Here is a 25,453-nt window from a genome sequence, read left to right on the forward strand (position 1 = left end):
GGTGCTAGGAACCAAACCTAAATCCTCTGTAAGAGAAGCAAGTACTCTTAATTTCTCAGTTATCTCTCCAGCCATAATTTCTTACATTTTCACCCTATCATCTAATGCTATCAAAGAGGACCAATTCCTTGCTCTGAACCTGTGTGACCCCTGTATTGTGTGGCTAGTTCTTCTGGATTGAGATATTCCTTTGTGGAAGAAAGGAGGAGGCTCATAAGACCAAGGGAGCTCATGAAACTTACAAGACTCAGGAAGTTCAGAAAGTTACAGGCCCCACCATGGGGTTATATGGGCAGTCAGCAGTTTCTGAAGAAGAAGAGTATGGTGGCTTGAAAGAAAATGTTCCCCAAAGGGAGGGACACTATTAGGAAGTATAGCTTTGTTGGAATAGGTACAGCCTTATTGGAGGAGGTATGTCACTATGGAGGCAGGCTTTGAGGTCTCATATATGCTCAAGCTACACCCAGTGATTCAGACCACTTCCTGTTGCCTGTGAGTCAAGATGCAAGAACTCTCAGCTTCTCCCTAATACCATGTCTGCCTGCATGCTGCCTTGCTTCCTGCCATGATGATAATGGACTAAACCTCTGAAGTGTAAGCCGCCACAATTAAATGTTTTCCTTTATAAGAGTTGTGGTGGTCATGGTGTCTCCTCACAGCAATAGAACAGTGACTAAGAAAAGGCGACTCTCCTCCACGGAGCTGCCTGCAAACTGCAGGGAGCTCCAGGGATGCAGCTTTTGTAAGTCATCACCCCTGCTGGGGTGAGCTTTTCAATGATGCAGCTGCCTTTGAGTTGCCCATGATCTTGTATCCAACCCAATAAGTTCATTGGTTCACTAACTGGATTCGAGTGGAATAATTTCCTTGGTCAGATATGAATGCATATCTTTTCATGTCTTCCTAGGAAAAGTCATACAACACCTTGTAAATTTTGTTTTAACCTCTCCGTGTCTCAGTTTCCAGTTATGTTAAGTAGGGGCAATTTCAGAATGGTAGGTCCTGGGAGAATTGAATGCACTGTGTGTATAAATTGCCTGGCAGGATGCTAGTGGTTGGCAGTGCCTCTCTCTAGATGCCCAGATGCCCAGGTCCACATCTGGGAAGGCTTCTTGTACTATGGACTTACAGAGAAGACTGACTTCTAGGTCCAAATACCTGGGGGGATACTGGCTTTGGCTCTGCTCCCACCATGGGACTTGGGGCCTGGATTGTTCTCCCAGGCCTCATCCTATTCATCCCCTCCCTCACTTCGGGACATACCAGGCAAGTGCCCCCCAGCTGTGAGTCACCTGGAAGGAAGTGAAGGAGAGCTCTGTGAACAGCTTGATGAAGCGTAGGGTCCCTCGGGCATGTTCATCCATCACAAAGGCAAAGATGACCTCATGTGTCCCCAGGAGGGGGATGAGCGTCAGAGTGGACTTGGCAAGTCTGGGGACAGGGTAAGACCGCTTGTGTCATTCAGGCGCTTGTACACAGACTGTTCTTTTCTTTCTGAGCCCGCCCTCTTTCTGCTGTCTGAGTCATGGACAGTGTCCAATGAAAATACCCTGGACAGGCTGTCTTGGTGTGTGTGTGTGTGTGTGTGTGCATGTGTGTCAGTTGGGGGGGTGGCAGAGGTCAATGTAGTAAGATATCCACCTGTTGCACTGACCATGCCCATTGAGGGTGGGGACAGGTGCAGGCGTGACCTGGGGGAACTAGGTCTGGGTTACTGGACTCCAGCACTCTCTCTTGCTTCCTGACTGGAGACAGAGAACATCTGGAGGCATCTTTGGGATGGGAACCTGCTGGCAGTCATCTGTTTCTGGTGTAAGTGATTTTTCCCTGAATAAACATCCATCAGCCTATTTGTTGTCCCAGATTCTTATTTATCCACGATAGGTCAAGACTCCAGAAGCTTAGGGGCTATTAAGAATAGAGAGAAAAATCTTAGGGGTTGCAGACCAGGCTGGGATGGGAAAAGAGGGCTACATGAGGCTCCAAACAGAGTGTTTTAGATTCTCTCTCTGGCTGAAGGAAAGGCAGAAGGCACCCCTGCAGCCACCTTGGTTTGATAAGGTACCTGCATTTGATGTCAGTCTTGCACATGAGATTAGCTTTCAGTTTGGATACCACGATGCAGATGACCCGGATGAAGATAAGAAAATTGACCTGCAGAGCACATGGGCAGGAGGCTAGGACCTTTCACCTTACCCCAGTCATTAGCCTGGTCCCAAGCTAGGTCCACCAGCTTCCACTCCAAGCCCCAACTCTGTCACTCACCCCAATAGCAAAGAGAATGGGCAGTCGGATGATGAGCCAGTAATTCATGTTGGAGTTCCTGGTCCAGCAGCTAGGGAGAAAGAGGCACACAAGGTATCCAACCGGATATTTAGAGGCCCCAGTGGCTAATTCAGGACAAAGGCACAAGTGCATGAGGCCAAGCAAAGTGCTACACCCAACCACAGATTCATGCAGAGTCCTGCAAGGGCATCACATAATCCCACCCCAGAGTCCTCAATACATGGTCACACACTGAGAGATCCATGCCTCTCCCCCATCTTCACGGACCTCTGCAAACAGTCACATGCACACCCAGCATCATACACAAAACAACAGGCGATTCACTCCAGTGTTCATAAAAGCCACCAGGAAGGCACCATGCACTGCAAAGGCCAGCAATATTGATCATCATGCCATCCCAGGGTAGGTTCAGGGAGTAGAAATCAGAGACAGAATTCATATGCTAAACTCCTGCTGACCCCATGAATCCTCCCAAACAAGTAGTAAACTTGTGCTCCAGAGTTCAAGAATCCCATAGATTATAAATAAGAATGAGACCCCACCACACCACTCTCCCACAGCAGAACACTCACCCCTCATCCTCAAAGAGGTATTTGACAACGCCCCAGGGGATAACAAACAGCAGAGGAACACCTAGAGGAGGAGGGAAGGAAAGACAAAGAGGAGAGAGGAGCTGGCAGGATAGAGCTGTTGCCACAGAGCCTGGGTCCTCTTCACACCCTGGACTCCTCACACCTCCAGCCCCTCTGCATTCCTGGCCCTAAAATGGTGGGTGCTCAGTGCTTGTGGGAATGGAGGTGAAGGGTTTCACACTCACACTCCACATTCTTCCTTAGAGTTTTTCATGGTTCAGCCCCTCCTGTGTGCCAGGAGCCCTGCCAGGATTTGTCTCCAGAATCTTGGCTATGAGTCATCTGTGTGACACCAGGAGGTGGTGGAGTCTTCAGCAGATAGAGCCTGTAGGCAGTCCTTCCTAGAGGAGATTTTGGGACCCCAGCCTATCCAATCTCTCACTTATCCTTCCTGGCACGAGGTAGACTCCTTACTCATCCATATGTACCCCACCACTGCAATGTGTCACCCCTCAAGAGGCCCAAAGCAATGGGTCTGCCTGCCTAATCTTTGACTTCAATCTGCAGAATGGTGATCTTTTAAATAACTCTACTTTTTATGATAACAATGTCACAGGTATTTTATTATAGTAATGCAAATACATATAAGCTGATTAATACAGCTTATAGATAGCCATTTAGATTGTTCCCAGTGACTACTATCTCTTGGTATTCATAGTTTTTGTTGTTGCCGTTGAGGCAGGGTCTCAAGTAGCCCAAACTAGCTTCAAACTTGTTATAAAGTCAAAGATACCCTCGAATTCCTGATCTTCCTATATTCAGAAACTTTGGTGCTCTCTCTCTATCTCTCTCTTTCCCTCCCTTCCTCTCCCCTCCCTCCTCCTCCCCTCTCCTTCTTGTTCATCCTGTCTCCATTTAGTTGGGGGAATACAGAGAGAGGGGTTGTCATGCCGAAGTGTTCTCTGACAGCCTACAGAGAGCTCCCTACAGCAAGGAATGGAGGCCTCCTGCCCACAGCTCCATGAGTGAGCTTGGCGATAGATTCCACAGTCAAGCCCTGGATAACAGCAATTCCGACTAACAGATCCAGCTAGATACTCTGAGTCAGGGCTGTGCAGCCATGTTGAACTCAAGACTTTTGAGCACAGAAACTCTTGAGATACTAGTTTGTGGCTCTAAGGAGCAAGTTCAGGGGTCACTGTTAGATAACAATGGAAAAGCAATCTGGGCTGGTTTCTAAGGTCTACACAGTAGACTTCCCGGAGCCTAGTCTGTGCTGGTTAACTGGAAGCTGGGCCGTTTACCCTATCACAGTAGATGAGGAAATGGACAGGAGGGAAGAACATATGTAGAAGCAGATTCTGGGGCTATAAGCCTACATCCACTCCAGCCACCCTTGGAGGCTTTCTGCCTCAATAGTCTCATTACTTGCTTGTACCTGCGCCTTTCTCAAGTTGCTCCCTTGGATGTCTGAAGTAGGTCACCGTGTGCACATTAAGGTGTGTCAACACAGGTTTTGTGGATGTGGTAGAGGGTTCATGCATGTGCATATGTGGCCTTGAGACATCTCTTCCAAGGCAGAACCATTTCATAACCTTTCCAATCACCATCATCAGGGTCCTTAACCCAATGATGTCCACACAGTCACAGCTGCTGAGCAACTTGTATGTCTGATCACCGCACTGGCCCATGATTCAGAGAAGGTTGGGAAAGGAAGGGGAGGGGAGAGGAAGAGAGCAGAGGGCATTGAGCAGTGCACAGCTGGGTAGTATTCATCAGATATCCTCATTGGCCCATTTAGTAATATTTCTATTACTATTGTTTGAAAGTTATTACACTTTGTGTGTGTGTGTGTGTGTGTGTGTGTGTGCATGCTGGGAATTGAACTCAGGTCCTCTGGGAGAACAGTAAGTGTTCTTAACCACTGAGCCATTTCTCCAGCCCCTGGTTCAATATTTAAAGCAGAACTAGACAATAAGAAACGCTAGTAACAGGCCAATAGTTTTATATCTAATACAGTGAGCATCTCTATGTGTTATTTTGGGGCTAACACAGCTCTGAGACCAGGCTGGCGGGGAAACTGCTCATAATGTACGTGTGTGTGTGTGTGTGTGTGTGTGTGTGTCCATTCCTATATTTACTCAAGGTTGTGTTGTAAAAGTGTACATACCTATGCATGTGCAGGCCAGAGGACAACCTCAGATGTCATTCCTAAGGATCTGTTTACCTTGTTTTTTCAGTCAGGATCTCTAACAGGAACCTGTGGTCTGCCAGTTAGGTTAAACTGGTTGGCCAGTCCTGGGCATCTGACTGTTTCTGTCTCCCCAGTACTGGAATTACAAGTATGTACTGCAACTTTTTTATGTGGGTTCTGGGAAATCGAACTCCAGTCCTCAGGATTACTCAGTAGGCACCTTCATCAAGTGAGCTATCTCACCCCACCCTGTTTGCTTTTGCACCAACCAGCCAGCCCAGCATCCATGACCTTTATAAGCAGGTATTCATTGGACTGAACAAATAATGGGATGACCTAGGAGAGTCCTGGGACATAGCATAGACCTTGCCCCACAGAATCTGCCCAGTAGGAATGGAATAAATATTTCAGCAAGAGAAGAGAATCTCTTTAGACAAGACCATGCAATTTCTTAGGCCATACATGCAGAAACTTCAGGTTGCAAGTCCTCTATCAGTTGCTGTTTTTTCTCTCTGAGTCCCCACTCCAGAATGTGTGAGCTTGCTCATATCACCAGCCAACCCCAATGAGCTCTATCCATTCATTGACATCTGGTAAATAAGGCTCTCCCACCCTCCAAGGTGACATACTCCTTGCAGGCTGCAGTTCTCCAAGACGAGCCAGGTGAGAAAGGTCAACCAAATGCACGGGACAGGTCCTGGGTCGTCATGTCTTCCCACCATCACTTATCCTCCCTTCTACTCATGGATGGCAGTACAAGGTGATGTGTCTCTTAGGGGCTTCCCACAATTACATCAGTCTTTTAGGAAGCTAGAAGTTGTCTGCCTATCCCAACTTGAGCTAGGCTTCCTGGCATGGTCACAGAGCATACAGGTCTCTGTGACTCACATTTTTTTCTCTGATCCTGCCTCTCCCCAACCCAGCTCTTCAAAAAAGAAAAAATGATGTTCTGGTTGGGGGAAGATGTCCCTGAAGGTCCTGAGCCTTGAGCCAGAATGAGCAAGAAAGACCTGGTACCCCCCCCCATATCCTACTTAGAGACCCCCAGAATATCATATGTTTCCACTGACCCCTACCAAATCCCTGTTTTTCTGAACACATCCCTTTGATTGGCCCTGCCCTAGGGTTGCTATGGTGACAGATACAAACAGGGCTGATGTTATTTCCCAGAATGGGCAGACGGTATCCATCCCCCCCACACAGAGGAAGCCCTTCCTGAGTTCTCCTCAATGGCCTGTCCCTGCACCCACCCCTAGGGAGCATCAGGATTCTCCAGATGCCCCACCTGATGGAGTTGTCTGCCAGGATAAAGAGGTCTAGGAAGGAAGGAAAGATCTAGTAGGATGGTCTGAGTCTTGGAGGAGGACGAAGAGAAGGACTGTTAGGGATCTCTGTGTGACGAAGCCAGAGACACTTTTATCTGTATAGAGACCTAAGCCCGCTCAGCAGAACCAACAGGGGATGAGGAGAAAGGCAGAAGCCAAGACCTGTTTGGCAAGTAGAGAACAAGGCCTAGAGTCAGGAAGCTAGTTGCCTCTTGTCCCCCAGTGTCTGCTCTGCCTTTAAGGCCTTGTTGCTCTCTGGGTCTTAGGGACCTTAATACTTTGGTTACACTAAACCCCCACTAGAGTTCCTCATCCCTGAGGTAGCTAAGGAGCACCTAAACAAATAAGCAGGGTGTGAGGAGAGGGCAGAGGGGCTGAGAGGACCAGAGAGCAGAGTCCTGGGAGGCTGGAAACCTTAGGCAGCTTCCCGGAAGGTAAGCTGGCAACCTTGCAATGAGGACACAGAGAACACAGTCTGCTTTGACTAAGCTGAGAAGAGTCTGGAAGCCAAGGCTGAGAGGGATGAGAATGGCTCTAGGGACTAACGGTATGGCATGAAGAAAAAAAGTCTGGAACTTCAAGGAGAGATCAGAGAGGGCTGACTATAGGTCTGTCCTCTGTTACATCCCAGGTGGGGGGACTTGTTGGTTCCACAGTGGGAGGTGTCCCCACCTGTCTCCCTGTCACTGCAGGACTCAACCCACCCACCCCCACCCCAACCAAACTTCAATCCTCCCTACCTTCCACGTGACTCCTAGGCACAATGGTTCTCGGTAAACTTTTTTTTGCTAGAACATTTCCAGCCGGGCTCCAGGTACATCCATATCCACAGTCCACCCCTTTTCTTGGCTGCTCTTCCTGACTTGCCTCTCCTTCAAGCCCTTCCCTTCACATCAGCCTGGGAACACCGTGAGGCCCAGGGTGTAGCATCTTCCACAAGACCCCATGTTGCCCTGCATGGGGTATGCAATGCTGTCCCCACAGGACCTTAGGGGAAAAGGTATTTGAGGGACTTCTAATGGTGTGGTGGCAGGGTTACAGTCAGAAGGGGGGTATTTGGTCATTTGAGAGTGGAGGCACTGTTAAGAAAGGAGATGTATTGTTTTTGCGGCAGGTCCCCTTGGAGGTGGTGAGGTGAACGGCAGGCCTTACCCCAGCCTATGCTCAGGTACAGCCTGAAGATGCGCTGCTCCGAGAACACCGAGAAGGCCAGCAGCGTGTACAGGTACACACCCTCCACCAGCAACCAGTAGTAGTTGGCTGCCACGCAGTACTGCATGAGCAGGAACACCAGTCGGCAGCTTAGAGAGTCCTAGGGACAAAGACAGGTCTCATGGGGGCAGCAGCCCTGCCTCCTGTCCCACCCGATGCTCTTGACTGACCCTTCCCGGCCACAATCCCGTGCTTAACATGGGATGAAAGTTTTCACATGGCCAGGACCACTACTGGAGACTGTCTTTGCTTTAGTTCACTGAACAATGCCCCGCCCCCATCCTGAGAAGAAAGCACCTGCCAACACCCCCATGCTGGGAGGAAAGCTGAGCCCTGGAGAGGTTGTGTGATGTGTCTGAAGATATAGACAACCAGTACATGGTAGAGCTGGAATGCAAACTCAGGCCTGTGTTCATCTGAACTTCCTAAGGCACAGTCTCTCTTACCTTGGACTCACTTGCTCCAGGTGGACTGCCTCCTCCATCAGTCTAGGGTTTCCCCAAGGTGGACTGCCTTCTCCATCAGACAAGGGCCTCCCCATCAGACTAGGGGCTCTCCCATCAGACTAGGAGTTTCCCATGGTAGACTGCCTCTCCCATAGCACTAGAAAATCCCCATTATGGACTGACCCTCCCATCATACATGGACCTCCTGAAGCCGAATCTGGGATTCTTCCATTTTTACCCACCCCAGGCTTATGCAATGGACCCCTTCAACAATGTCCTCTCCTCCCCAGGATCCCCAGGCCACACCACACACCTGATAAGAGAGGAGCCCATCCCACTGGTGCTGTTGGGCAGCTGTGCTATACATCCACTTGAGGGCAGCATCTTTGATGAAGACGGACAGCGCTCGGAGGATGAAGGATGCAAACAGGTTCAGGTGGATATAGTTCCGGGTGCAGTGCAAGTGTCTAAGGGAGAAAGCAGGGCCCTTCCCTGGCAAGATGGCCAACACTGGCTCTCCGGCCAGCCCACACATACATCAGGTGTCTGCCTCTGGGACTATGTTGATGCCTTCCTTCCTCTAAGAATGTCTTTCTTCCCCAGAACCTTGAGAGTCACTGAAGTGCTGCCCAAGAGGCCCTCACTGCCTGTTTCCTGCCCACATTCTCTCCATGCTGCCGTGACCTCTCTCATACAGTTACATGTAACCAAAACAATGCATGTGTTGGGATCAGTCTTCGAAATGGAAGCTTTGATCCTCTAGGACAGGACACTTCTGGACTGTTCTCTGGGGCAGAGCGTGTCCAGGCACATGGTAGGAATTCAACAGGAATTAGGTACCATGTCAGTATACTCTCAGATAAAAATGTGTAGTAGGGCTGAAGAGATGCCTCAGTGGGTAAGAATGCTTGCTGTGCAAACATGAGGACCTTAGTTCAGATCCCCAGCACCCATGTGAAAAACCAAGTGTGCACACCTGTAACCTCAGTGCTGGGGTAAGAGTGGGGCACAGAGACCAGAAGATGGCTGGGGATTGCCGGCTGCCAGCCTAGCTCCAGGTTCAGTGAGAGACCCTGTTCTGAAGTGAGTATGGTGAGAGAGACAGAGAGGGACACTTATGTAACCCATGTGCAGAGCATGCAGATGTGAGCACACACACATCTGCACGCATGTGTGTACTCACACACACACACACACACACACACACACACACACACACACACTGTGTGATAAACTAGAAGTCAGAGGGCACTTCATCTGCTATAAGGCTATCTCCCAAGCAAAAGTCAACTCATTCTTAACTGAGGAACTTGGCAACTATTTCCTTTAAAACCAGCAGCCAAGCAAGGATGTGCACCATTGTTGCCTCTAATGACTTCTCTACCGACCCCATAACTACCACAGGGCCACAGAGAAGGTGAACCACAACTGGTTATGGCTTATAGACAAGTATTTTCAGAAACACCCCAAAACAATGTATGGACAAACTTTTAGCAACTAAAGAGTTTGGCAAGATTTCTGATGGCTTCCTCGACACATCCTAGCAATATGCAATAAAAAGAAATTGAAGATCCATTTGTAAGATTCTATTTGATTTCCTGGCAATATCTCTAACAAGAGGATGGGTGAGATCATTAGGGGCAACTTAATAAAATTGGCTTAAAATTATTAGAGAAGTTTACATTAGTGGGAAATACACAGTCGCACCATATTTATAAACAGAAATGCCACTGTCATTGTCCCATGTTAAATAATGAATTCAAAGCAGCTGTAATAAAATGCCAACTTTTTTTCATGGTACTTAAAAATTTTACAAAGAATTGCTCAAGGTCAAGAATGGCTTAGGAGGTCAATAGAACCATCAAGCGGTCTTTTCCTATAATCCCAGCACATGATAGGCTGAAGTAGGGGGGATCAAAAGTTTGAGGCAAGTCTAGGCTACAAAACAAGGCCCAGTTTCAACAAAACAACCCCCATCTGGGCATGATTTGCACACCTGTAATCCCAGCACTTGGAAGGTGGAAGCAAGGGAATTAGGAGTTCAAAGCCAGCCTCGGCTACAATCCAAGTTCAAAGTTAGCCCAGATTCCATGAGACCTTCTCTCAAAACAATCAATACACAAAAGAAATCACAACATAGGAGTCTTTGCTGTAAGAGAACTAGGAGCTGTCTGCGTATATGCATGATGCCTCCACATATATGTCATGAATATGTGTGTGAGTGTGAGTGCACAGGCAGATGTCAGGAGACAACCTCAGGTCCTAACCCTCACCTTCTACCTTGTTTGGAATCTCCCCTCACTACGCCTCACACCAGGCTGGCCGATCCAGGAGCTTCCTTGAATACTCCTGTCTCTGTCTTCTGCGCCATTGCAGGAGGACCAGGCTGAAAACACATGCCACCAACCATATCTGGCTTTCCATGGGTTCTGGGGATGCAAACTAAGGTTCTCATACTTGAGTATCAAATGTCTAACTTACAGAGCCATCTCCACAGTCTGAGAGATAGGGTTTATTTTTATTTCTTCTTTAAAAATTTTATTGTGTTAATTAATTTATCTTATGTATCTATGGTATGTATGTATGTTTTTGGGCCCACGGGTACCAGGAAAATGCGTGTTGCCCAGAGGTCTGGGAAAGAATTTGAAGGAGTCGGTTCTTTTCTTGCACTGTGCGGATGCCAGGGATCAAATTGGTCACCAGGCTTGGCCTTTACTGACTGAGCCAACTTGCTGGCCTGAGACCTTAAACTTCTAATAAATTTTTAGGAGACAAGGCGCTATGGTTTGGGAATAGGGTAGATAAACAGACCGATGGAAAAGGACATAAACAATGGAAACCAACTTACAAATCCAGGGACCCTTGTGGCAAACCAAGACTGTTAGCAAAGGCACGTTCAATATGTGGGGAGGGGGTAAAACCCTGATTTTTTGCCTGACACAAACTTAATCCCAGGTGGACTGAAGAACTGCAAGGCAGAAAAAAGACCCTGTGTAGTGAGATATCCACCCCACCTGCACCTGTCGCACTGACCACTAGGTCTGGGGCCGGGGACCCCAGAGCTCTCTCTTGATTCCTGGCATCCTTGGGACAGGAACCTGCTGGCAGTCATCTGTCTCTGTTGTAAGTTATTTCTCCCCGAATAAACATCTATTCAGCCTGTTTTCCCCAATCCTTATTTTTCCACAATAACCCTGCAACTTCTTGAAGGGGACAGAGCTGGGTGGCTTTGTAACCATCAGATAAGAAAAGGTCACCCAAGGGACAGCAAAGAGAAATCTATGGGGGAAAATTAATAAATGTCTACTAAGTAATAAAAATAACTTTCCTTAATCAATAGTTCCCATTGATACATTTTACTTATGAATAAAAATTGATAGTTGTCCAACTTTATTTCATTTAAATGCAGAATCCTAGAATTTTCACCAGAGTGAAAATAAATGGCATAGATTAAGTATGTCTATGGTTAATATCCAGATAACAAATGCCTAAAACAATCCATGAACATCAAGTAAAATAACAATAATAATAGCAAAAGCAATGAACAAGACTAAAATATGAAGAAAACCTCTCTAGGGGTGAAAGATAAGCAAATTAAATCATAACCAGTTCTTTCACATGCTTTGTAGATTAGCTTCACTTAGTTCTGAAAATGCTGAATATGGGTCGGGTATGAAGCAAAGAAACCTCCTCACTGGTGGCCAGCACTCAGACTGGCAGCAGCCACCTGGCAAGCAATCTAACACTAGCCCACAAAATACTGAAAACAAGGCAGTTGGTTACTGGTGGCAGTTTTACCTCTTGGGATACGCCCTAAGGAAACACACAGGCAAGACCCACAGAAGAAACCCATTGCTGTAAGGTTCTTAATTCAGAAAGAAAAATCAACAAAACACTTCAAATATCCACAAACCATGTGATGACAAAAGGAATACAGGACAGCTTAAATTAATGAAACAGACTACCTGCATCAGAATGAACTCAGGAAAACACAATGCTGGATTCCCACCCCTCGGAACTGCAGCAGGATATGGCCACTGTGCTGCTAAAAATATCCATGAACCACTCTGTGTGCTGATATTGACACTTAACAAAGGAGTGTGAGGTAGTGAGAAAGAGTGTAAATTAAATCCTTACAGGCAAGGGTGAGCTCTTCGGAGGATACGATATAGAGACTTCATGGGTAGGCGTTGCTTTGTTCTGTAGCTCAGGCTAGCCAGACTGGCCTGAAGCCTGTGGCAACCCTCCTGCCTTGATCTAAGTGCTGGGATTATGGGTGTTTACCACCACACCTGACTTTATTTATTTATTTATTTATTTATTTTCCCTTTTTTTTTCGTGTAGGTGTGTGCACAGGTGTGTGGAGGGAGGTCTGAGGTTGGGAATCTTTCACCATTGTTACTTTTTCATCGAGGCAAGGGCTCTCAATCAAACCCAGAGCTCACTGATATGGCTAGCCTGGCTAGCAAGCTTTCTCAGGCAAGCCTGCCTCTGCCTTCCAAGGCTGGAATTACAGGTGGGTCACCATGCACACCTAGCATTTATGTGGCTTTCTTAGGATCTGAACTCTGGTCTTCACATTTATGTGGCAAGTGTTTTAACTGTGGAGCCATCGCCCCAGCTCACAATGGCTAAGTGCGGAGCCATCTCTCTAGACCCACATCTCCAACTCTTGATGATCGATATCCTCAGATTTCTGCCCTCATAATTCTTCTGACCCTCAACTCAGTTCCCTCACTCACTCTGGAGAGATTAATGAAGGTGCTTCTCGGCCAGGGAAACCCAAGAAAGAACTTTGCCCTGCTGTCAGCAAGCTCCAAGACATAGAATCTCTAGCCACAGAGACCTTTCTGAAATCATGCTGAATTATTGATTATTATCTGCTTGATGGATGTGACTTCTTGGAATTTCCCACCATCACACCATCCACTGTTACTGTGTGTGTGTGTGTGTGTGTGTGTGTGTGTGTGTGTGTGTGATTTTTTTTAAAGCGCACATGCAGAGTTACACGGTGGAGAGTAGACTGAACACACAATGCTGTAACCTGTTTTCAACCTCCTATTTTCCAGGAAGTCCTAGAAAGTAGGATACCCACACCCCACCCATCCCACCTCTGATTACCTTGGCTTGGAAGTCCTGTACTAAAGAGATGAGCACAAGACAGTCCCCTCCTTCCCAGTCTTCAGCTTCACTTACCTGAAGCCAACAAGGATGGCTGAGGCGATGACCAAGGCAGAGAAGGAAAGTGCGTACCCCACAGTGTAGATAATGTACAGTGACAGGAGCTGTTCCTCAGGAGAGTTCTGTGTACACAGAGGGACACAAGGATGTGTGCATGCCCAGAGGACCTCCTTCTCTCTTAACCTTCATTCCAGGGTCCAGGCACTGAAGTGACCTGGCCCCACTTGGGATTCCAGAATCAAGAAAGAGAATGACCTATGGAAGTGGTTCAGGGATGTTTACAACCTGGCTCCAAGGTGAGCACACACCACCTTTGGCCAGACGGCAGATGTGCCGAGTCACCTGAAGCAGGGAGACAGATGTGACAACAGCCACCCCCTTCTCCTACGAAGCAGAAACCAGCTGCCTGCCCCTTCCCAGGCTCGGAACCCGTCATCTCACCCTCTCCCCTCGCTTGGACTCTTCACACTCCGACAGGTCCCTCCAGGGCAGGCTGGAGTTGTCCTTGTGCAGCCACAGGCCCTCAGCTGTACAGAAGCGGTACACATGGCCCTGGAGCACTAGAGGAGGGAGACACGCAGCTGAGGCTCAGCCTAGAAACCAGCAGCCCACCCAATGGTGCCCTCATCTTTCCCTCTCCTGGGGGACCCTGCTCCATCACAGCTGACTCTTCTGAGTTAGTAACAGGCACCCCCTGTATACACACACACACACACACACACACACACACACACACACACACACCACACACCACATACATACACACCACACACACAAACATATATATACACACACAACACAACACACACATACACACATACAAAACACACCATACACATGTACCACACACAAACACGCATACATGCAAGCACCCCACATGCACCACACACAACACACACACACACACACACACACACACACACACACCACGATGGTCCAGGTACATGACAAGAGATCACCACAGCAAGGATCACCCAGCCACCCTCAGGTCTCCCCCTTGACCACCCAGGGACACAGTTGAGTGAATCCATAGCTTTTAGACAAGAGAAACCTAGTTTGGATCTATGACAAACCACACTACTGACAAGGTCTGGTGCTGAGCAGAAGGGACCCTGCAATCACAGTCACTCTGTATGATTTATGAGCCCTTCACCCTCCTGCATTCTCTGGGGATAGGCATCCCTAAGAGCAAAGCTGGTACTGAACTTCTGAGAACAGAACTAAAGCAACCTCTGCCTCAGGGAGCCCCAGTCTGAGGAGATTCAGACTTCCTCTCAAAAGCCTCTAAAAGGGACAGAAAGTGTCATGGTGCCATCACAGATGTTGCTCTTGGAAATTTTCCCTCCAAACATGGAGACAAGGCTTGCTCCTTCAAGTAACCCCTCCTGGAGACCTGCCCCTCTGAGAGCAGACAACTTGAGCCCTGCCTGCAAGCAGTGAAAGGGAAAATCACCAGGGACGCAACAGTCTCAGCAGAGCTGGGAGTGGGTTGTCACCTGTGGTCATCACATCCACTTGACTATCGGTTGCTGGGGCAGTCCCTATTGTGCCCTGCTGTGGCCCTACTGTGGACCTGTGGGGGGTGCGGAGGTGACCAGAGGAGGGGATTTTGGCCCAAGTCTCCACCTAAGACCAGTGCTCTATTTATCTAGGAATGCCTAGCTCATTGCCTCCCTACAGGAGAACCCAACTCTTTCAATAGGACCAAGGAACAGGGTGAGGACAAAGAGGTTGAAGGAGGGATGAGCACAGGGGAGTGAGGAGGAGGGATGAGCACAGGGGAGTGAGGAGGAGGGATGAGCACAGGGGAGTGAGTGAGGGGTGGGATGAGCACATGGGAGTGAGGAGGAGGGATGAGCACAGGGGAGTGAGTGAGGGGTGGGATGAGCACAGGGGAGTGAGGAGGAGGGATGAACTCTCAAGAGTGAGTGAGGAGGACAGCCAACGTCTGGCTGACTTAAATTCTGTAAGATTAAACAACTTGAATCAGAGAGACGGATCAGCTGATAGACACGCATGCTACCAAGCCTGATGCCCTGAGTTCAGTCCCTGGGTCTAACATGATAGGAGGAAAGAACCAGTTCCTGCAAGCTGTCCTCTGACAGCTGCAGCAATGTCTTCCCTAAGTGAGCAAATAAACGTAATAAAATAGTTTAAAGACCGAAAGACCTAAAGGACTGGCTATGGGCGGCAGGCAGTGTGGAAAGGAGAGGTGGGGGAGAGGAAGGGGATAGGGCTTTGCAGAAGTCACCAGCAGCCCTTGGTCAGTATTGAGGTGGATAGATTGTCAATAGGTTTAATATATGTACACAGTAGAGTACCCTGTGGGAGGCATACCCAAGGGACGCCCACCCCAGGGATAGCCTTTCAGTACAGAAACCCAATCTCTCAACTTCTGAGACCATTGTTCTGTGCCAGAGAGACTTACTGTTGGTTATGAGACAGCCTTTTCCAGTGCAGCCATGCACCTGTCAATCAGGTCTTATTCTCAGCACCAGCCCTGCCACTCAGCACCCAGTGTGGAGAGTCCTCACATCCTTCTCCTTCTTTCTCTCTTCCCTTCATGAATACCAATACCATCCAAGTAAACCAGCTTTGCAGTGTTACTATTATTAGAGGAGCCTCCTAAAGAACACGTATGTGCACATGCAAGAGTGTGCAGGGGTGTGTGTGTGTGTGTGTGTGTGTGTGTGTGTGTGTGTGTGTGCATGGAGACTAGAAGCTGATGGTGGATGCCAGGTGTCTCCTGCACAACCAACTTACTTTTTGGATAGGATCTTTCCCTGATTCAGTTAGACAAGCTGACCAGCCAGCCCCTCCCCTGTGCAGGCACCCCACACCACACCCAGTTTTTTACATGGCACTGGGGAGCTAAACTCGAGCCCTAACTTTACCAACTAAACTGCCTCCTTAGCCTGAAACCTGCATTTCCAGGGACGTCAACAAAACCCCAAGAATCTGACGAACGCTTGTCCAGTGGTGCATAGTGGACTGAGCCCCAGAAGCTCTCTAAGGGGCTTACAAACGACAGAGTACACATAAAGACAGGGGAGGACATTTTAGCATCTTGAAGGGCCACCCTCAGGTGCCCAAATGCTTCTCCTATCTGCTTCATGGACGCTTATAATTCTTTAAGGGGAGTCCAGTCTTCTGGTAGAGAACAAGACCTGTCTTTGGCTATAGATACACCCTAAGAATGCTGAGTCTGCTCTGCAGTCTGAAGGCAGGAAGTGGGGTGTAGAGTGGGGAGAAGGGACCTTGGGTGGTAGGAGAATGGAGGAAACACATCATCACTAGATTCTTCCCACAACTGACACAAACCCCAGCATACAGTAGGCACTGTACCCTACATGCACTGTGCATACAGCAGGCACTGAACAATGCATACACTGTACACACAGTAGGCACTGAACCCTACAAACATGGTACACATAGTAGGTACTGTACCCTACACACAGCAGGCTTGAACTCTATATGCACACAGGAGGCACTGTACCCTACATGTACTGTGCACATAAGAGGCACTGTATCCTACATATACTGTGCACACACTAGGCACTGAACATACATGCACTGTGCACACAGTAGGCACTGTACTATTGTAGGCTTCCTCCCTGCATACACTGTATGTTGCCTCTGAAAGCTATTTACTCACAGAATCAAGTTTTGAATACCTACTGTATGCCCACACCTTACCAAGTCAACTGTTTTACAGATGAAAACACTGAGTCTCTGAGAAGCCAAGAGGTCTGCTCAAGACCAGGAAGATAGGAAGAGGCACAGGCAGGATTCTAACTCACAGCTCTCTGCCTCCAGGAGCCAAAACTTAGGAGCCATAGTTGTGCCAAGAGTCAATCATGGCCAGATGCCATTTTCCTCTGTCCTTCCCCTGGGTTTGGATTTCCACACATGCCATTGTGGCTTCCAGACAACCTGCATAGCTCTGGGCTCTCTGCTCAAGGCCAGCTTAGTGGTGGGAAGGTAGTGTGAGCATGGATGTGTGCCTTCTTGGCTTAGAGTCAAGAGATCACTGTGTCCCAGAGAAGCGCAGCCTGCAAGTTCATCTGTCAATTGGCCCTCATTAACATCAAACATTAAAAGCCACAGCTGGATAGTGGCTGAGCCCATGGTCCCCCAATGCCCTTCTTGGCTGGAGGTTGGTGGTCTGGGCAAAGCCCTGCTTATCAGCGCAGCTTTATCTGGCCTGTGAGGAGCTGGCTAATCACAGCCATGGGCTTGGCTTGGTCTAGTCAATACGAGGAGACAACTAGGCGGCCACATGCCAGGAGGCCCAGGCATATTTCATTAAGTCAGCCCCTGGTGCTGGAAATAAAACCCCCAATTAAACACTTCGCCTCCCGGAAGCTGCCACGGCATCTGTAATCAAGCTAACAGCCACCCTTCCACGTGGACGGCGGGCACTCAAAGCTGTGGAGAGCCGCTCACAGATCTATTAACTCCTGCACCCTGGCAACAGAGGTGGCTGGCAAGATCTGGGGGCCCCCATTTCACAGATGGAGATGCTGATGGTCAGTGAGGTTGGCACCCCTCCAAAATGTGACAGGATGGGTCAGAGTCAAAGGCAGTGGTCAGCTCTAGGTGGGGGAAAGAGAAGCTTGGAGCATCGGGGCTTAGGAAGAGGCCAGGATCGGAAGTCCAGACGCAAGTGCAAATCCTGGTTCCAATCTTAATCAGCTGCAGCACTTCGGGAGTGTTACATCAGCTTCCTGGCTCTCAGTGACCTCATCTGTAAAATGGGAGCCCTTCCTAGGAGAACATGCAGGAACTGCTTGGTGCATGGTAGGCCTTCGACACACAGTCACAGTGGAGGCCTTGATACCTCCTAAGGCTTTGGGCCTCCGCCTCCCCTTGGTAACCCTGGCTTGCTCTAAAAGCTCCCAGGCTCAGCATTACTCAGGGGAGGTGACCTGTCAAGAGTCTCTAAGACTTGTGAGTGATAGGCTGTTTTAAAAGCATTTTATGGCCCTCATATAATTAGAACTAAGCTAACAAACAGGTAGGAACCTGGAGAGGGGTGGCTAATGAGGCTGGGATGATGTGTAAGGCGTGGATCCCTCTGGAGAGTGAATGTGGCTGCCATAAGGTCCCAAGACAGCCAACTGGCTGGAAGGCCTTGGAGACCTTCGAAGACTCGCCCTTCTTGGCTTGTCCTGTGTGGACAACACTCTCCCTCCAGTCAGTGTCCTCTTCTACTCTCTATCTCTGCCCTTTCTACCCCCTCTGGGGCCCCAGTCCATAATGACAAGGATCAGACTGCATGGCCTGCACTGGTTTTCTTGGGACACTGTGCACCTCTGAGGCCTGGGGTCTTAGCCTCGTGACCAAGGTGGCCCCCTGAGCATCTGCCCTCCTCCCTTCTGCCTCTACCTGTTTTCTCAGTCTGGGCTCAAGGTCACCTGTCCTGAATGTCACACCCCAGGAGAAAGACATCTCAGACTTTCCCCAGCTGCCTCTGCTTGGACCATAAGGCTGACCCCTTCGGATCCATGCAACTCCTCTGCTTGTGTCACACAAGTGTACCCAGGCTCCTGGGAAGGACTTAGCTCAACTATGGCCATTGGTTTGAGTTTAGTTCTTTCTGAGGCTGCCCACTCCCCCACCTTGTTCTGAAGCCCAGAAGTTGACCCCTTTGATGTTGCACCACACAGTACTTGCCCTCCATTCCTGGGTTTGCTCAACAGGAGGCACCAGCAGAAGATGCCAGGATGAGAGGGAAGAACCTGGGTATCACTCTCTCACCCCATGCCCTGCTGGCATCTGGGGCTCTAGCCATAGCTTTGCCCTCTGCTGGAACAGTGCTCGTGGTCTCCTTACCCCAACTCCAGCCATCATGGGGACCCCTGGCCCCAAGCCTAGTCCTTTCTACTCAGGCCTTTGGGGGAGCGGAGCTCTGCCTACTGTATTCCCTCCATATTCCCCATTGGGTAAGTTTTCTAGAGAACCCATCCAAGACAAGACCTGCCTATGGTCTCCCTGTCCCCAGCTCCCGATGTGAGGCTGCTCCCCAGGACAGGCTAAGAATGCTCAGAGGTGCCCCCTCCTCATCTCCCACAGCCCTGGGTGGGGTTAGGAAGCCCCTCTAGTATGGTGACTGCACTCTGTGGGTCCAGTGGGTGTCTGTGTGGGTCCCCGGCTCAGGAGAGGGGAGGCAGAGCTGGTGATCAGGGTGTCCAAAAGAAAGGAGGGGAGTAAATTAGCCTGGGGAGAAAGGAGGGAAGGTGGCTGGCAGGGGGCCTGTGCAGAGGCCGTTATCTTCATGGAGAAAGCAATAAAACCGTGTTCGCTCATAAACGGGCACCACCAGGACCTATTTCCTGCTCAAATAAAATTAAAGGTGATGGATGGAGCCACAGTCGCAGGCAGAGCTGGGGGCGCTTAGTGCTGAGTGATAGGCTCTGTCCCGCGCCTGGCTCCCTGGGGTCTAGGGGCTCAGCCAGGATGCCCAAGCAGTGGTCCCAAATCTTCCAGGCAGGGAATTGTGTGTGCCATGCAGGAAGTTGCCAAGGCACAGAGGGCGGGTGGGAAAAAAAATGAATGAAGACTTGGTTTTCCCCCAAGGATCTCCAGTCCTCTCCCAGCCACATCACTTGGCTCCATCCCAGCTCCAGTGTTGAGCAAACAAACCAGAGACAGAGAGGTCTAGGAACTGCTCCTGACCACACAGTCTCACCTCAACAAGCATAGCCAAGGCTTGCGTGGCTCAGACAGAAAGGGCAGACTCTCATTGCCCTTACTAATGTGTATCCAGCCAATGAAGGTCATTCAGACCATTCACCTGTCTCTCGACCTGGAAGCCCCGGGAAGCCCTGGTTCAACAATTAAACAATGAGAAGCAGAGAGTAACCCACCCTCCTGAACTGATGCCCAGGTCTTCCCAGCCAAGCTAGCTGTGAGTCTTGGAAAAGCCATGTCATATCTCCGTGCTCCAGATTCCTCATCCACGGGAGGGAAATGAAAGTAATTGCCTCTGGGAGTTATGGGCAGGATTGAATGAGTGTCTTGCCTGTCAACAGGCAACATACGCTGAGGAATTCTGAGTGAAGGGTCAATGATCCGCTTGGAATCTGCCTTTGTCAGGCCCTGGTTTGTCTTGAGTAGCACAAGGAAAGATGTGTAGAGCCTCTCTAGAAGGCCTGCCTGAGCCCCATCAGATCATACTTCACGCTGAAGAGATGTTCATGTCTGGCCCATCAGGCCACCTCCTCCAAGAAGACGCTGAAATTTTCCCCAGCCTGACCTCGTTCCTATGCTTATTTGAAGGCTGAGATAATGGCCAAGAAAAGTACTAAGTCCTCAGTATCCCACCAGTCACCACCTCATTTAGAACAAGAGACTCAAATCTCTCAGGGTCCCAGTTTCCTCATCCAGGCAAGCACACCCCCAGGCAGCAGCTACAATAGGATTGGACACAGACATTTATAACTACTGGCAATCATTACTTTATGAGATATCTTTGCTGCGCTGGGTTCAGTTCTGTGCTTGCCATGCAACATGAGGACCTCAGTTTAGTGCCATAGCATCCATGTAAGAAGTAGGGCATGACAGCCTGTGCCTGTGATCTCAGTGCCGGGGACTCTGAGACTGGCAGATCCCCAGGGTCACTAACAAAGTAGACAGTCTGCGAGGACAACCCACAGTTGACCTCCAGCCTCTACATGAAGGAGCATACTGTGGACTCACGCCTGTGCACGCACAGACACACAGACACACACACACACACACACACACACACACACACACACAGTGTCTTTCTCCCCCCTCCTTGGACATTGGAACTCCTTGCAGCAAGAATGCATGTCCTCATTATCTTCCACAGAGCCTCAGCATGGGAACTGGGATGGAGCAATAGGCATGGTCCCCCTGCAGGTATGGACACCCTGCAGTCATGGGCATCCTGGCCCTCAGGATGGCTCTGTGGGAAGTGAATCTCCCACCAAGTCATACTTTTCCCAGTATAGTCTCCCCTGCAGGTCAGCGGCGGGCTGGACAAGGTCTGAGGGGCCAGCCCACCATGCCCTTCAGTACTGCCACCTGTGAGCCTTTAAAAGTCAGGAAGGGCTGAGGTGTCATCTCTAGGACACACACACACACACACACACACACACACACACACACACACAGAGCAATGGCATTCCCTGGGTATCTCCTTCCTGTCCCCCATGATCTGTTCCTCCCTCTGAGAGGTCAGCAGGGTCTCATTTCTGTCTTAATTTGTACCCCACCCCTGCATGCAAAAGCATCAGACTTAGGACACCCAGGCAGTTTCAACACCTGCCACTGCTGACCATCCAACCTCTATCAAAGGGTGGTCCACCCTCCAAGGGCCTGAGGAAATTCTGGGCTGCAGGAACTGGGTCCCACAGGAAAGGACCATGTCCTATCTTGCCCAAGGGTCCTGGGAACATGGAAGAGTACACTCACCACTGCTGGCCCAGGGCAGGTACCAGGGGCAGCTGACATTCACGAAGGAACCTGGGGGCCCATCTGGCCAACAGGCATAGTCATCAAAGGTTCGGTTGCAGAAGAGACCTGTAGAGGCAGTAGAGCAGTCCTTGAATCCCAGGCTGTCATTTCTTCTTCCTTCCTATGTCCTCCCCAACCAGTGGAAGCTGCAGTCCCCCAAACTCTGCAGAGTAATCACTGGATGCTGAGCACTCTCCCACAGGGATCACTAAATGCTGAGCACTCTCCCACAGAGATCATTGGAAGTGAGCACCCTCCCACAGGGATCACTGGATGCTGAGTACTCTCCCACAGGGATCACTGGATGCTGAGCACTCTCCCACAGGGATCACTAGATGCTGAGCACTCTCCCATAGGGATCACTGGAAGTGATCACTGTCCCCACAGGGCAGGGACCAAGGAAGGACCCTGTTAATCATCAGGGTCAGAACTTTAAGCAAGTTCTTTAACAGCTCTGCAGCCTCCTTTATGCAATGCAGGCATTTCCTATTCCACGGAGTTTTGCTATGACATGTTCTTTAGAAGAAGGAATATAGTAAGGGCTCAACAGGCATCGCCTATAAGCCATTTGTGAGCTGTTCTTCCCAGATGAGAGGGAAATGCTGGCTTGTGAGGCTGAGTAAACCTTCTCCAGATCACTGTGATGATCAGAGAAGGACGGGGTTTGAACCCAAGCCCAGCTGGCTCCAATGCTATGACCTTTAAACTGAGCTATAAACTCCCTAAGGTTTACTCCTGTTGGCTCAGTTGGTAGAATAAGCCCCTGGGTTTGGCCCTCAACATTGCATAAGCCAGGTGTGGTGGTACATAAGCATGGAATACCAATGCTTGGGAGGTAGAGAGACGGGATCAGAAGTTCAAAAACATTCATGTCTACACAGAGAAGCAGAAGCCAGCCTGAGCTACATGAGACCTTGTCTCAAAATATAAATATCAGTTTGTATAAATGGTCCATCAGGCCTTCAATTTATACACAGTTAGGGAGGGGCTGAGGAGAACACAGAATGGAAAATGGGGCACCTGCTCTAGAGGTAAAGACAGTAAGAAAACAGTCCCCACAAAGCTGCCTGCTGGGAAACTGGTGGGAAGGGGTCAGGAAGGCACCTCCTTAAAGACAGAGTGTGGTCGCCAGGACAGAGGCCCAGGCAGACAGCACTCTAGAGAGACAAGGAACACAAACTAAGGCCCTGCCTCAAAGCCTCCCCAGAGCTCTATGGAGTACAGGCCTGAGGGCTCATGGGATTCACCTGTGGCCAGAGGCGGTGCTTCAGTGAGGAAACGTTGGCACTGGCGTCGATACTCTCGCCATTTCTGCACAGTCTCTGAGAGGGACACAGTGGCGCCCTAAGAGGAAAAGAGGAAATGGAGGTCCCCTGGCTCCAGCAGCCCCATCCAATCCCACCTCATCCTCTTGGTTTCTTAATCTCCAAGGGACCAAACTCACCAGGAACTTCTGAAAGGGAGTGAGCAAGTGACCGCCACTTTGGGGATCCAGGCAGAACCTTTATGGTCACCCAGCCCATGATGTACAGTAAGTACCCAGCAAATGTCTAAACGATTGGTGCTTAAGGAGTTGGGGTGAAGGAGAGTGCAGAGGGAAACTATGTGACTCATCCATGGTCCCATCTGCCCTTCATCTACCCTGAACAAGGAGAGACTTCCTGAGGGAGAAGACTGCATCACAGCCTGGGGCTCCTCCCCTCCTGCTGTCTGGTCATGCAGGAGAGTCAAGAGAAGACTCCATCAAAGGCACACAGCATTTCGGGAAGCAGAGATAAGGCTGGCACACAGTCACCTAGCTCAGTAGCTGACTGAGGGGATGCAGGATACCCAAAGATGCAGCACCCTGAGGATGCAGGATACAGCCACTCTGAGGGTTTATAAGAGCCAGAATTATCACCCACTCCTCCTGCCAGACTCAACTGCTGGCAGACCCTCCCATACCCCAGTGTCTCTTCTAACACAATGCAGCTCTGATATGCAGCCTGGCTTCTAAGTCTCAGGAGGCTAAGAGGTGGAAAGGACAGGGTGAAGACAGACAGGTCCAGAACAATGAAGCTATGCCTAAACTGGGAGGTGGCCACCTACCTGTGACAGAAGGATAGGAGCCTAAGTAAGTTTAGCAGCACTGGTTTTTGAGCATGTAGCACCAACAGACCCTCTCCATGGAGCACATCCCCTCTGCATATTTCTGAATGCTCCCTTTAGCCAGCCTTGAGCTGTAGTGCTTTTTAATTTTTTTCACAAACACCCTTACAGATTATAAATATTATCCATTTAGAAGTAATAGATGTCAAAATGAACAAAAAGCCCCTTGCATTAAAGTTGGGATTTATACATAATTAAATTTGCATAGGACTGTATGCATGTGGATGGGTACACACAAGAGACAGCATGTGTTGCCACAGTGTGCTTCATATATGTGGAGGTCAGAGAGCAGCCTAAGGGAGTTGGTTCTCTCCTTCTGATCATGTGGGATCCTGAGGATTGAACCCATATCATCAGACTTGCCACCCAACAGCCAATGAGCCATCTCTCCTGCCCAGAAGTTCACTTTTTGAAACCACAAGATACACACAGGAAACTGATGGGCTTCAGATGCCTGGGCCCCTGGGCCCCTGGGTCCCAGTGCGCAAGTTCGCGCGCGCGCGCGCGCGCGCGCGCACACACACACACACACACACACACACACACACACACACACACACTCACACCAGATGTGACTTCTGGGTGAGCCTGCCATGGATTGAGCAGAGTCCTAGTTCATATGACATCACCACAGAACAACACAGAGACATGTGCTTGTTCCTAGTGACATGGAAAGTTCCAGAAAAGGGGAGGGGTCAAGCTTCCTCTGAATGCCACCAACATCTCTAAGTGTGTTGGTGAGACTGCCCTGAAGGACAAGATCTTCTAGGAGCAAAGGTCATGATTATTTGCTTGGAGAATAAAAAGAAAAAGAAGGAGAAGGAAAAAGAAAAGGAAATCAAATGTGCCAACAGCAAAGGTGGTGTTGTCCCTGGAGCCACTGCTGATGGGTGGCAGATTCATCTGACTAAATCACAGTGGATTAGTGCCACCTCTCCCATTTCCTTTCCTATTTCCCTCCTCCTCTATTCTCATTGCCCTGAAGGCAGTGATGCAGGTGGGGGCAGCTGCCACAAGGGGGGAAATCCACAATAGCTGCCCTTAGTAGAAATGGCAGAAAGCAAGGTCATTACTGGGAACTAGGGCAGCAGGTGTGTCAGGGAGTGTGGAGAAGGCCCAAGAAACCAGCATCTCCAAAGGAGAGGAGGGGTCAGAGGCTGGAGGCAAGACCTTGATGGCCAGCCACCATGGGAGTTTCCAAAAAGGCTTTGGCTTGGACAATGACTAAGAGTTAAGTTTCATAAAGACATGAAACTTAACTTTAGACTGGGACTCTATTAGGATAGGGCCTTGTCCCCCACCCCCCCAGGCCATAGAGTATCCATTTTAGATGGTGGTGAGTAGAGGAGACTGGGCAAACTATCCTGAGGGTCTCTGGGCTGTTTGAGGCTGGAGCCAAATGTTTTGCAGGACATATTATACAAGAAGGTAGTGGTATAAGACATCTGGGAGGGGTCAGGGCAGGTCACAGTGTTGACCTAAGGGGTCATCTAATCTAGGGGCTGAGAGGTACAGGAGGAGAAAATGGTGGCTGGACTACCAAGGAAGATGGGCATTTCGACACAAAGGTGTAGAGGTGAGCAGGTTGGGAAGCTGGCCCAACTT

The 25,453-nt window shown here is 49.5% G+C and overlaps 1 protein-coding gene across 1 annotated transcript in view; it reads right to left on the minus strand.

Moving 5' to 3' along the window:
* Glp1r (glucagon like peptide 1 receptor) overlaps positions 1-25,453 on the minus strand; it is a 34,713-nt gene that overhangs the window by 4,611 nt on the left and 4,649 nt on the right. The window contains exons 2-11 of the mRNA XM_051187063.1: positions 22,948-23,044; positions 21,659-21,766; positions 13,658-13,776; positions 13,232-13,338; positions 8,349-8,502; positions 7,530-7,689; positions 2,859-2,919; positions 2,266-2,335; positions 2,066-2,154; positions 1,293-1,431 (exon numbers count right to left, since the gene is read on the minus strand). Of these exons, the coding sequence (XP_051043020.1) occupies positions 1,293-1,431; positions 2,066-2,154; positions 2,266-2,335; positions 2,859-2,919; positions 7,530-7,689; positions 8,349-8,502; positions 13,232-13,338; positions 13,658-13,776; positions 21,659-21,766; positions 22,948-23,044 (1,104 nt within the window). The remainder of the gene's footprint in view (positions 1-1,292; positions 1,432-2,065; positions 2,155-2,265; positions 2,336-2,858; positions 2,920-7,529; positions 7,690-8,348; positions 8,503-13,231; positions 13,339-13,657; positions 13,777-21,658; positions 21,767-22,947; positions 23,045-25,453) is intronic.

Source organism: Phodopus roborovskii, unplaced genomic scaffold (assembly GCF_943737965.1).
Source record: "Phodopus roborovskii unplaced genomic scaffold, PHOROB, whole genome shotgun sequence".
NCBI classification, from domain to species: Eukaryota; Metazoa; Chordata; class Mammalia; order Rodentia; family Cricetidae; genus Phodopus; species Phodopus roborovskii.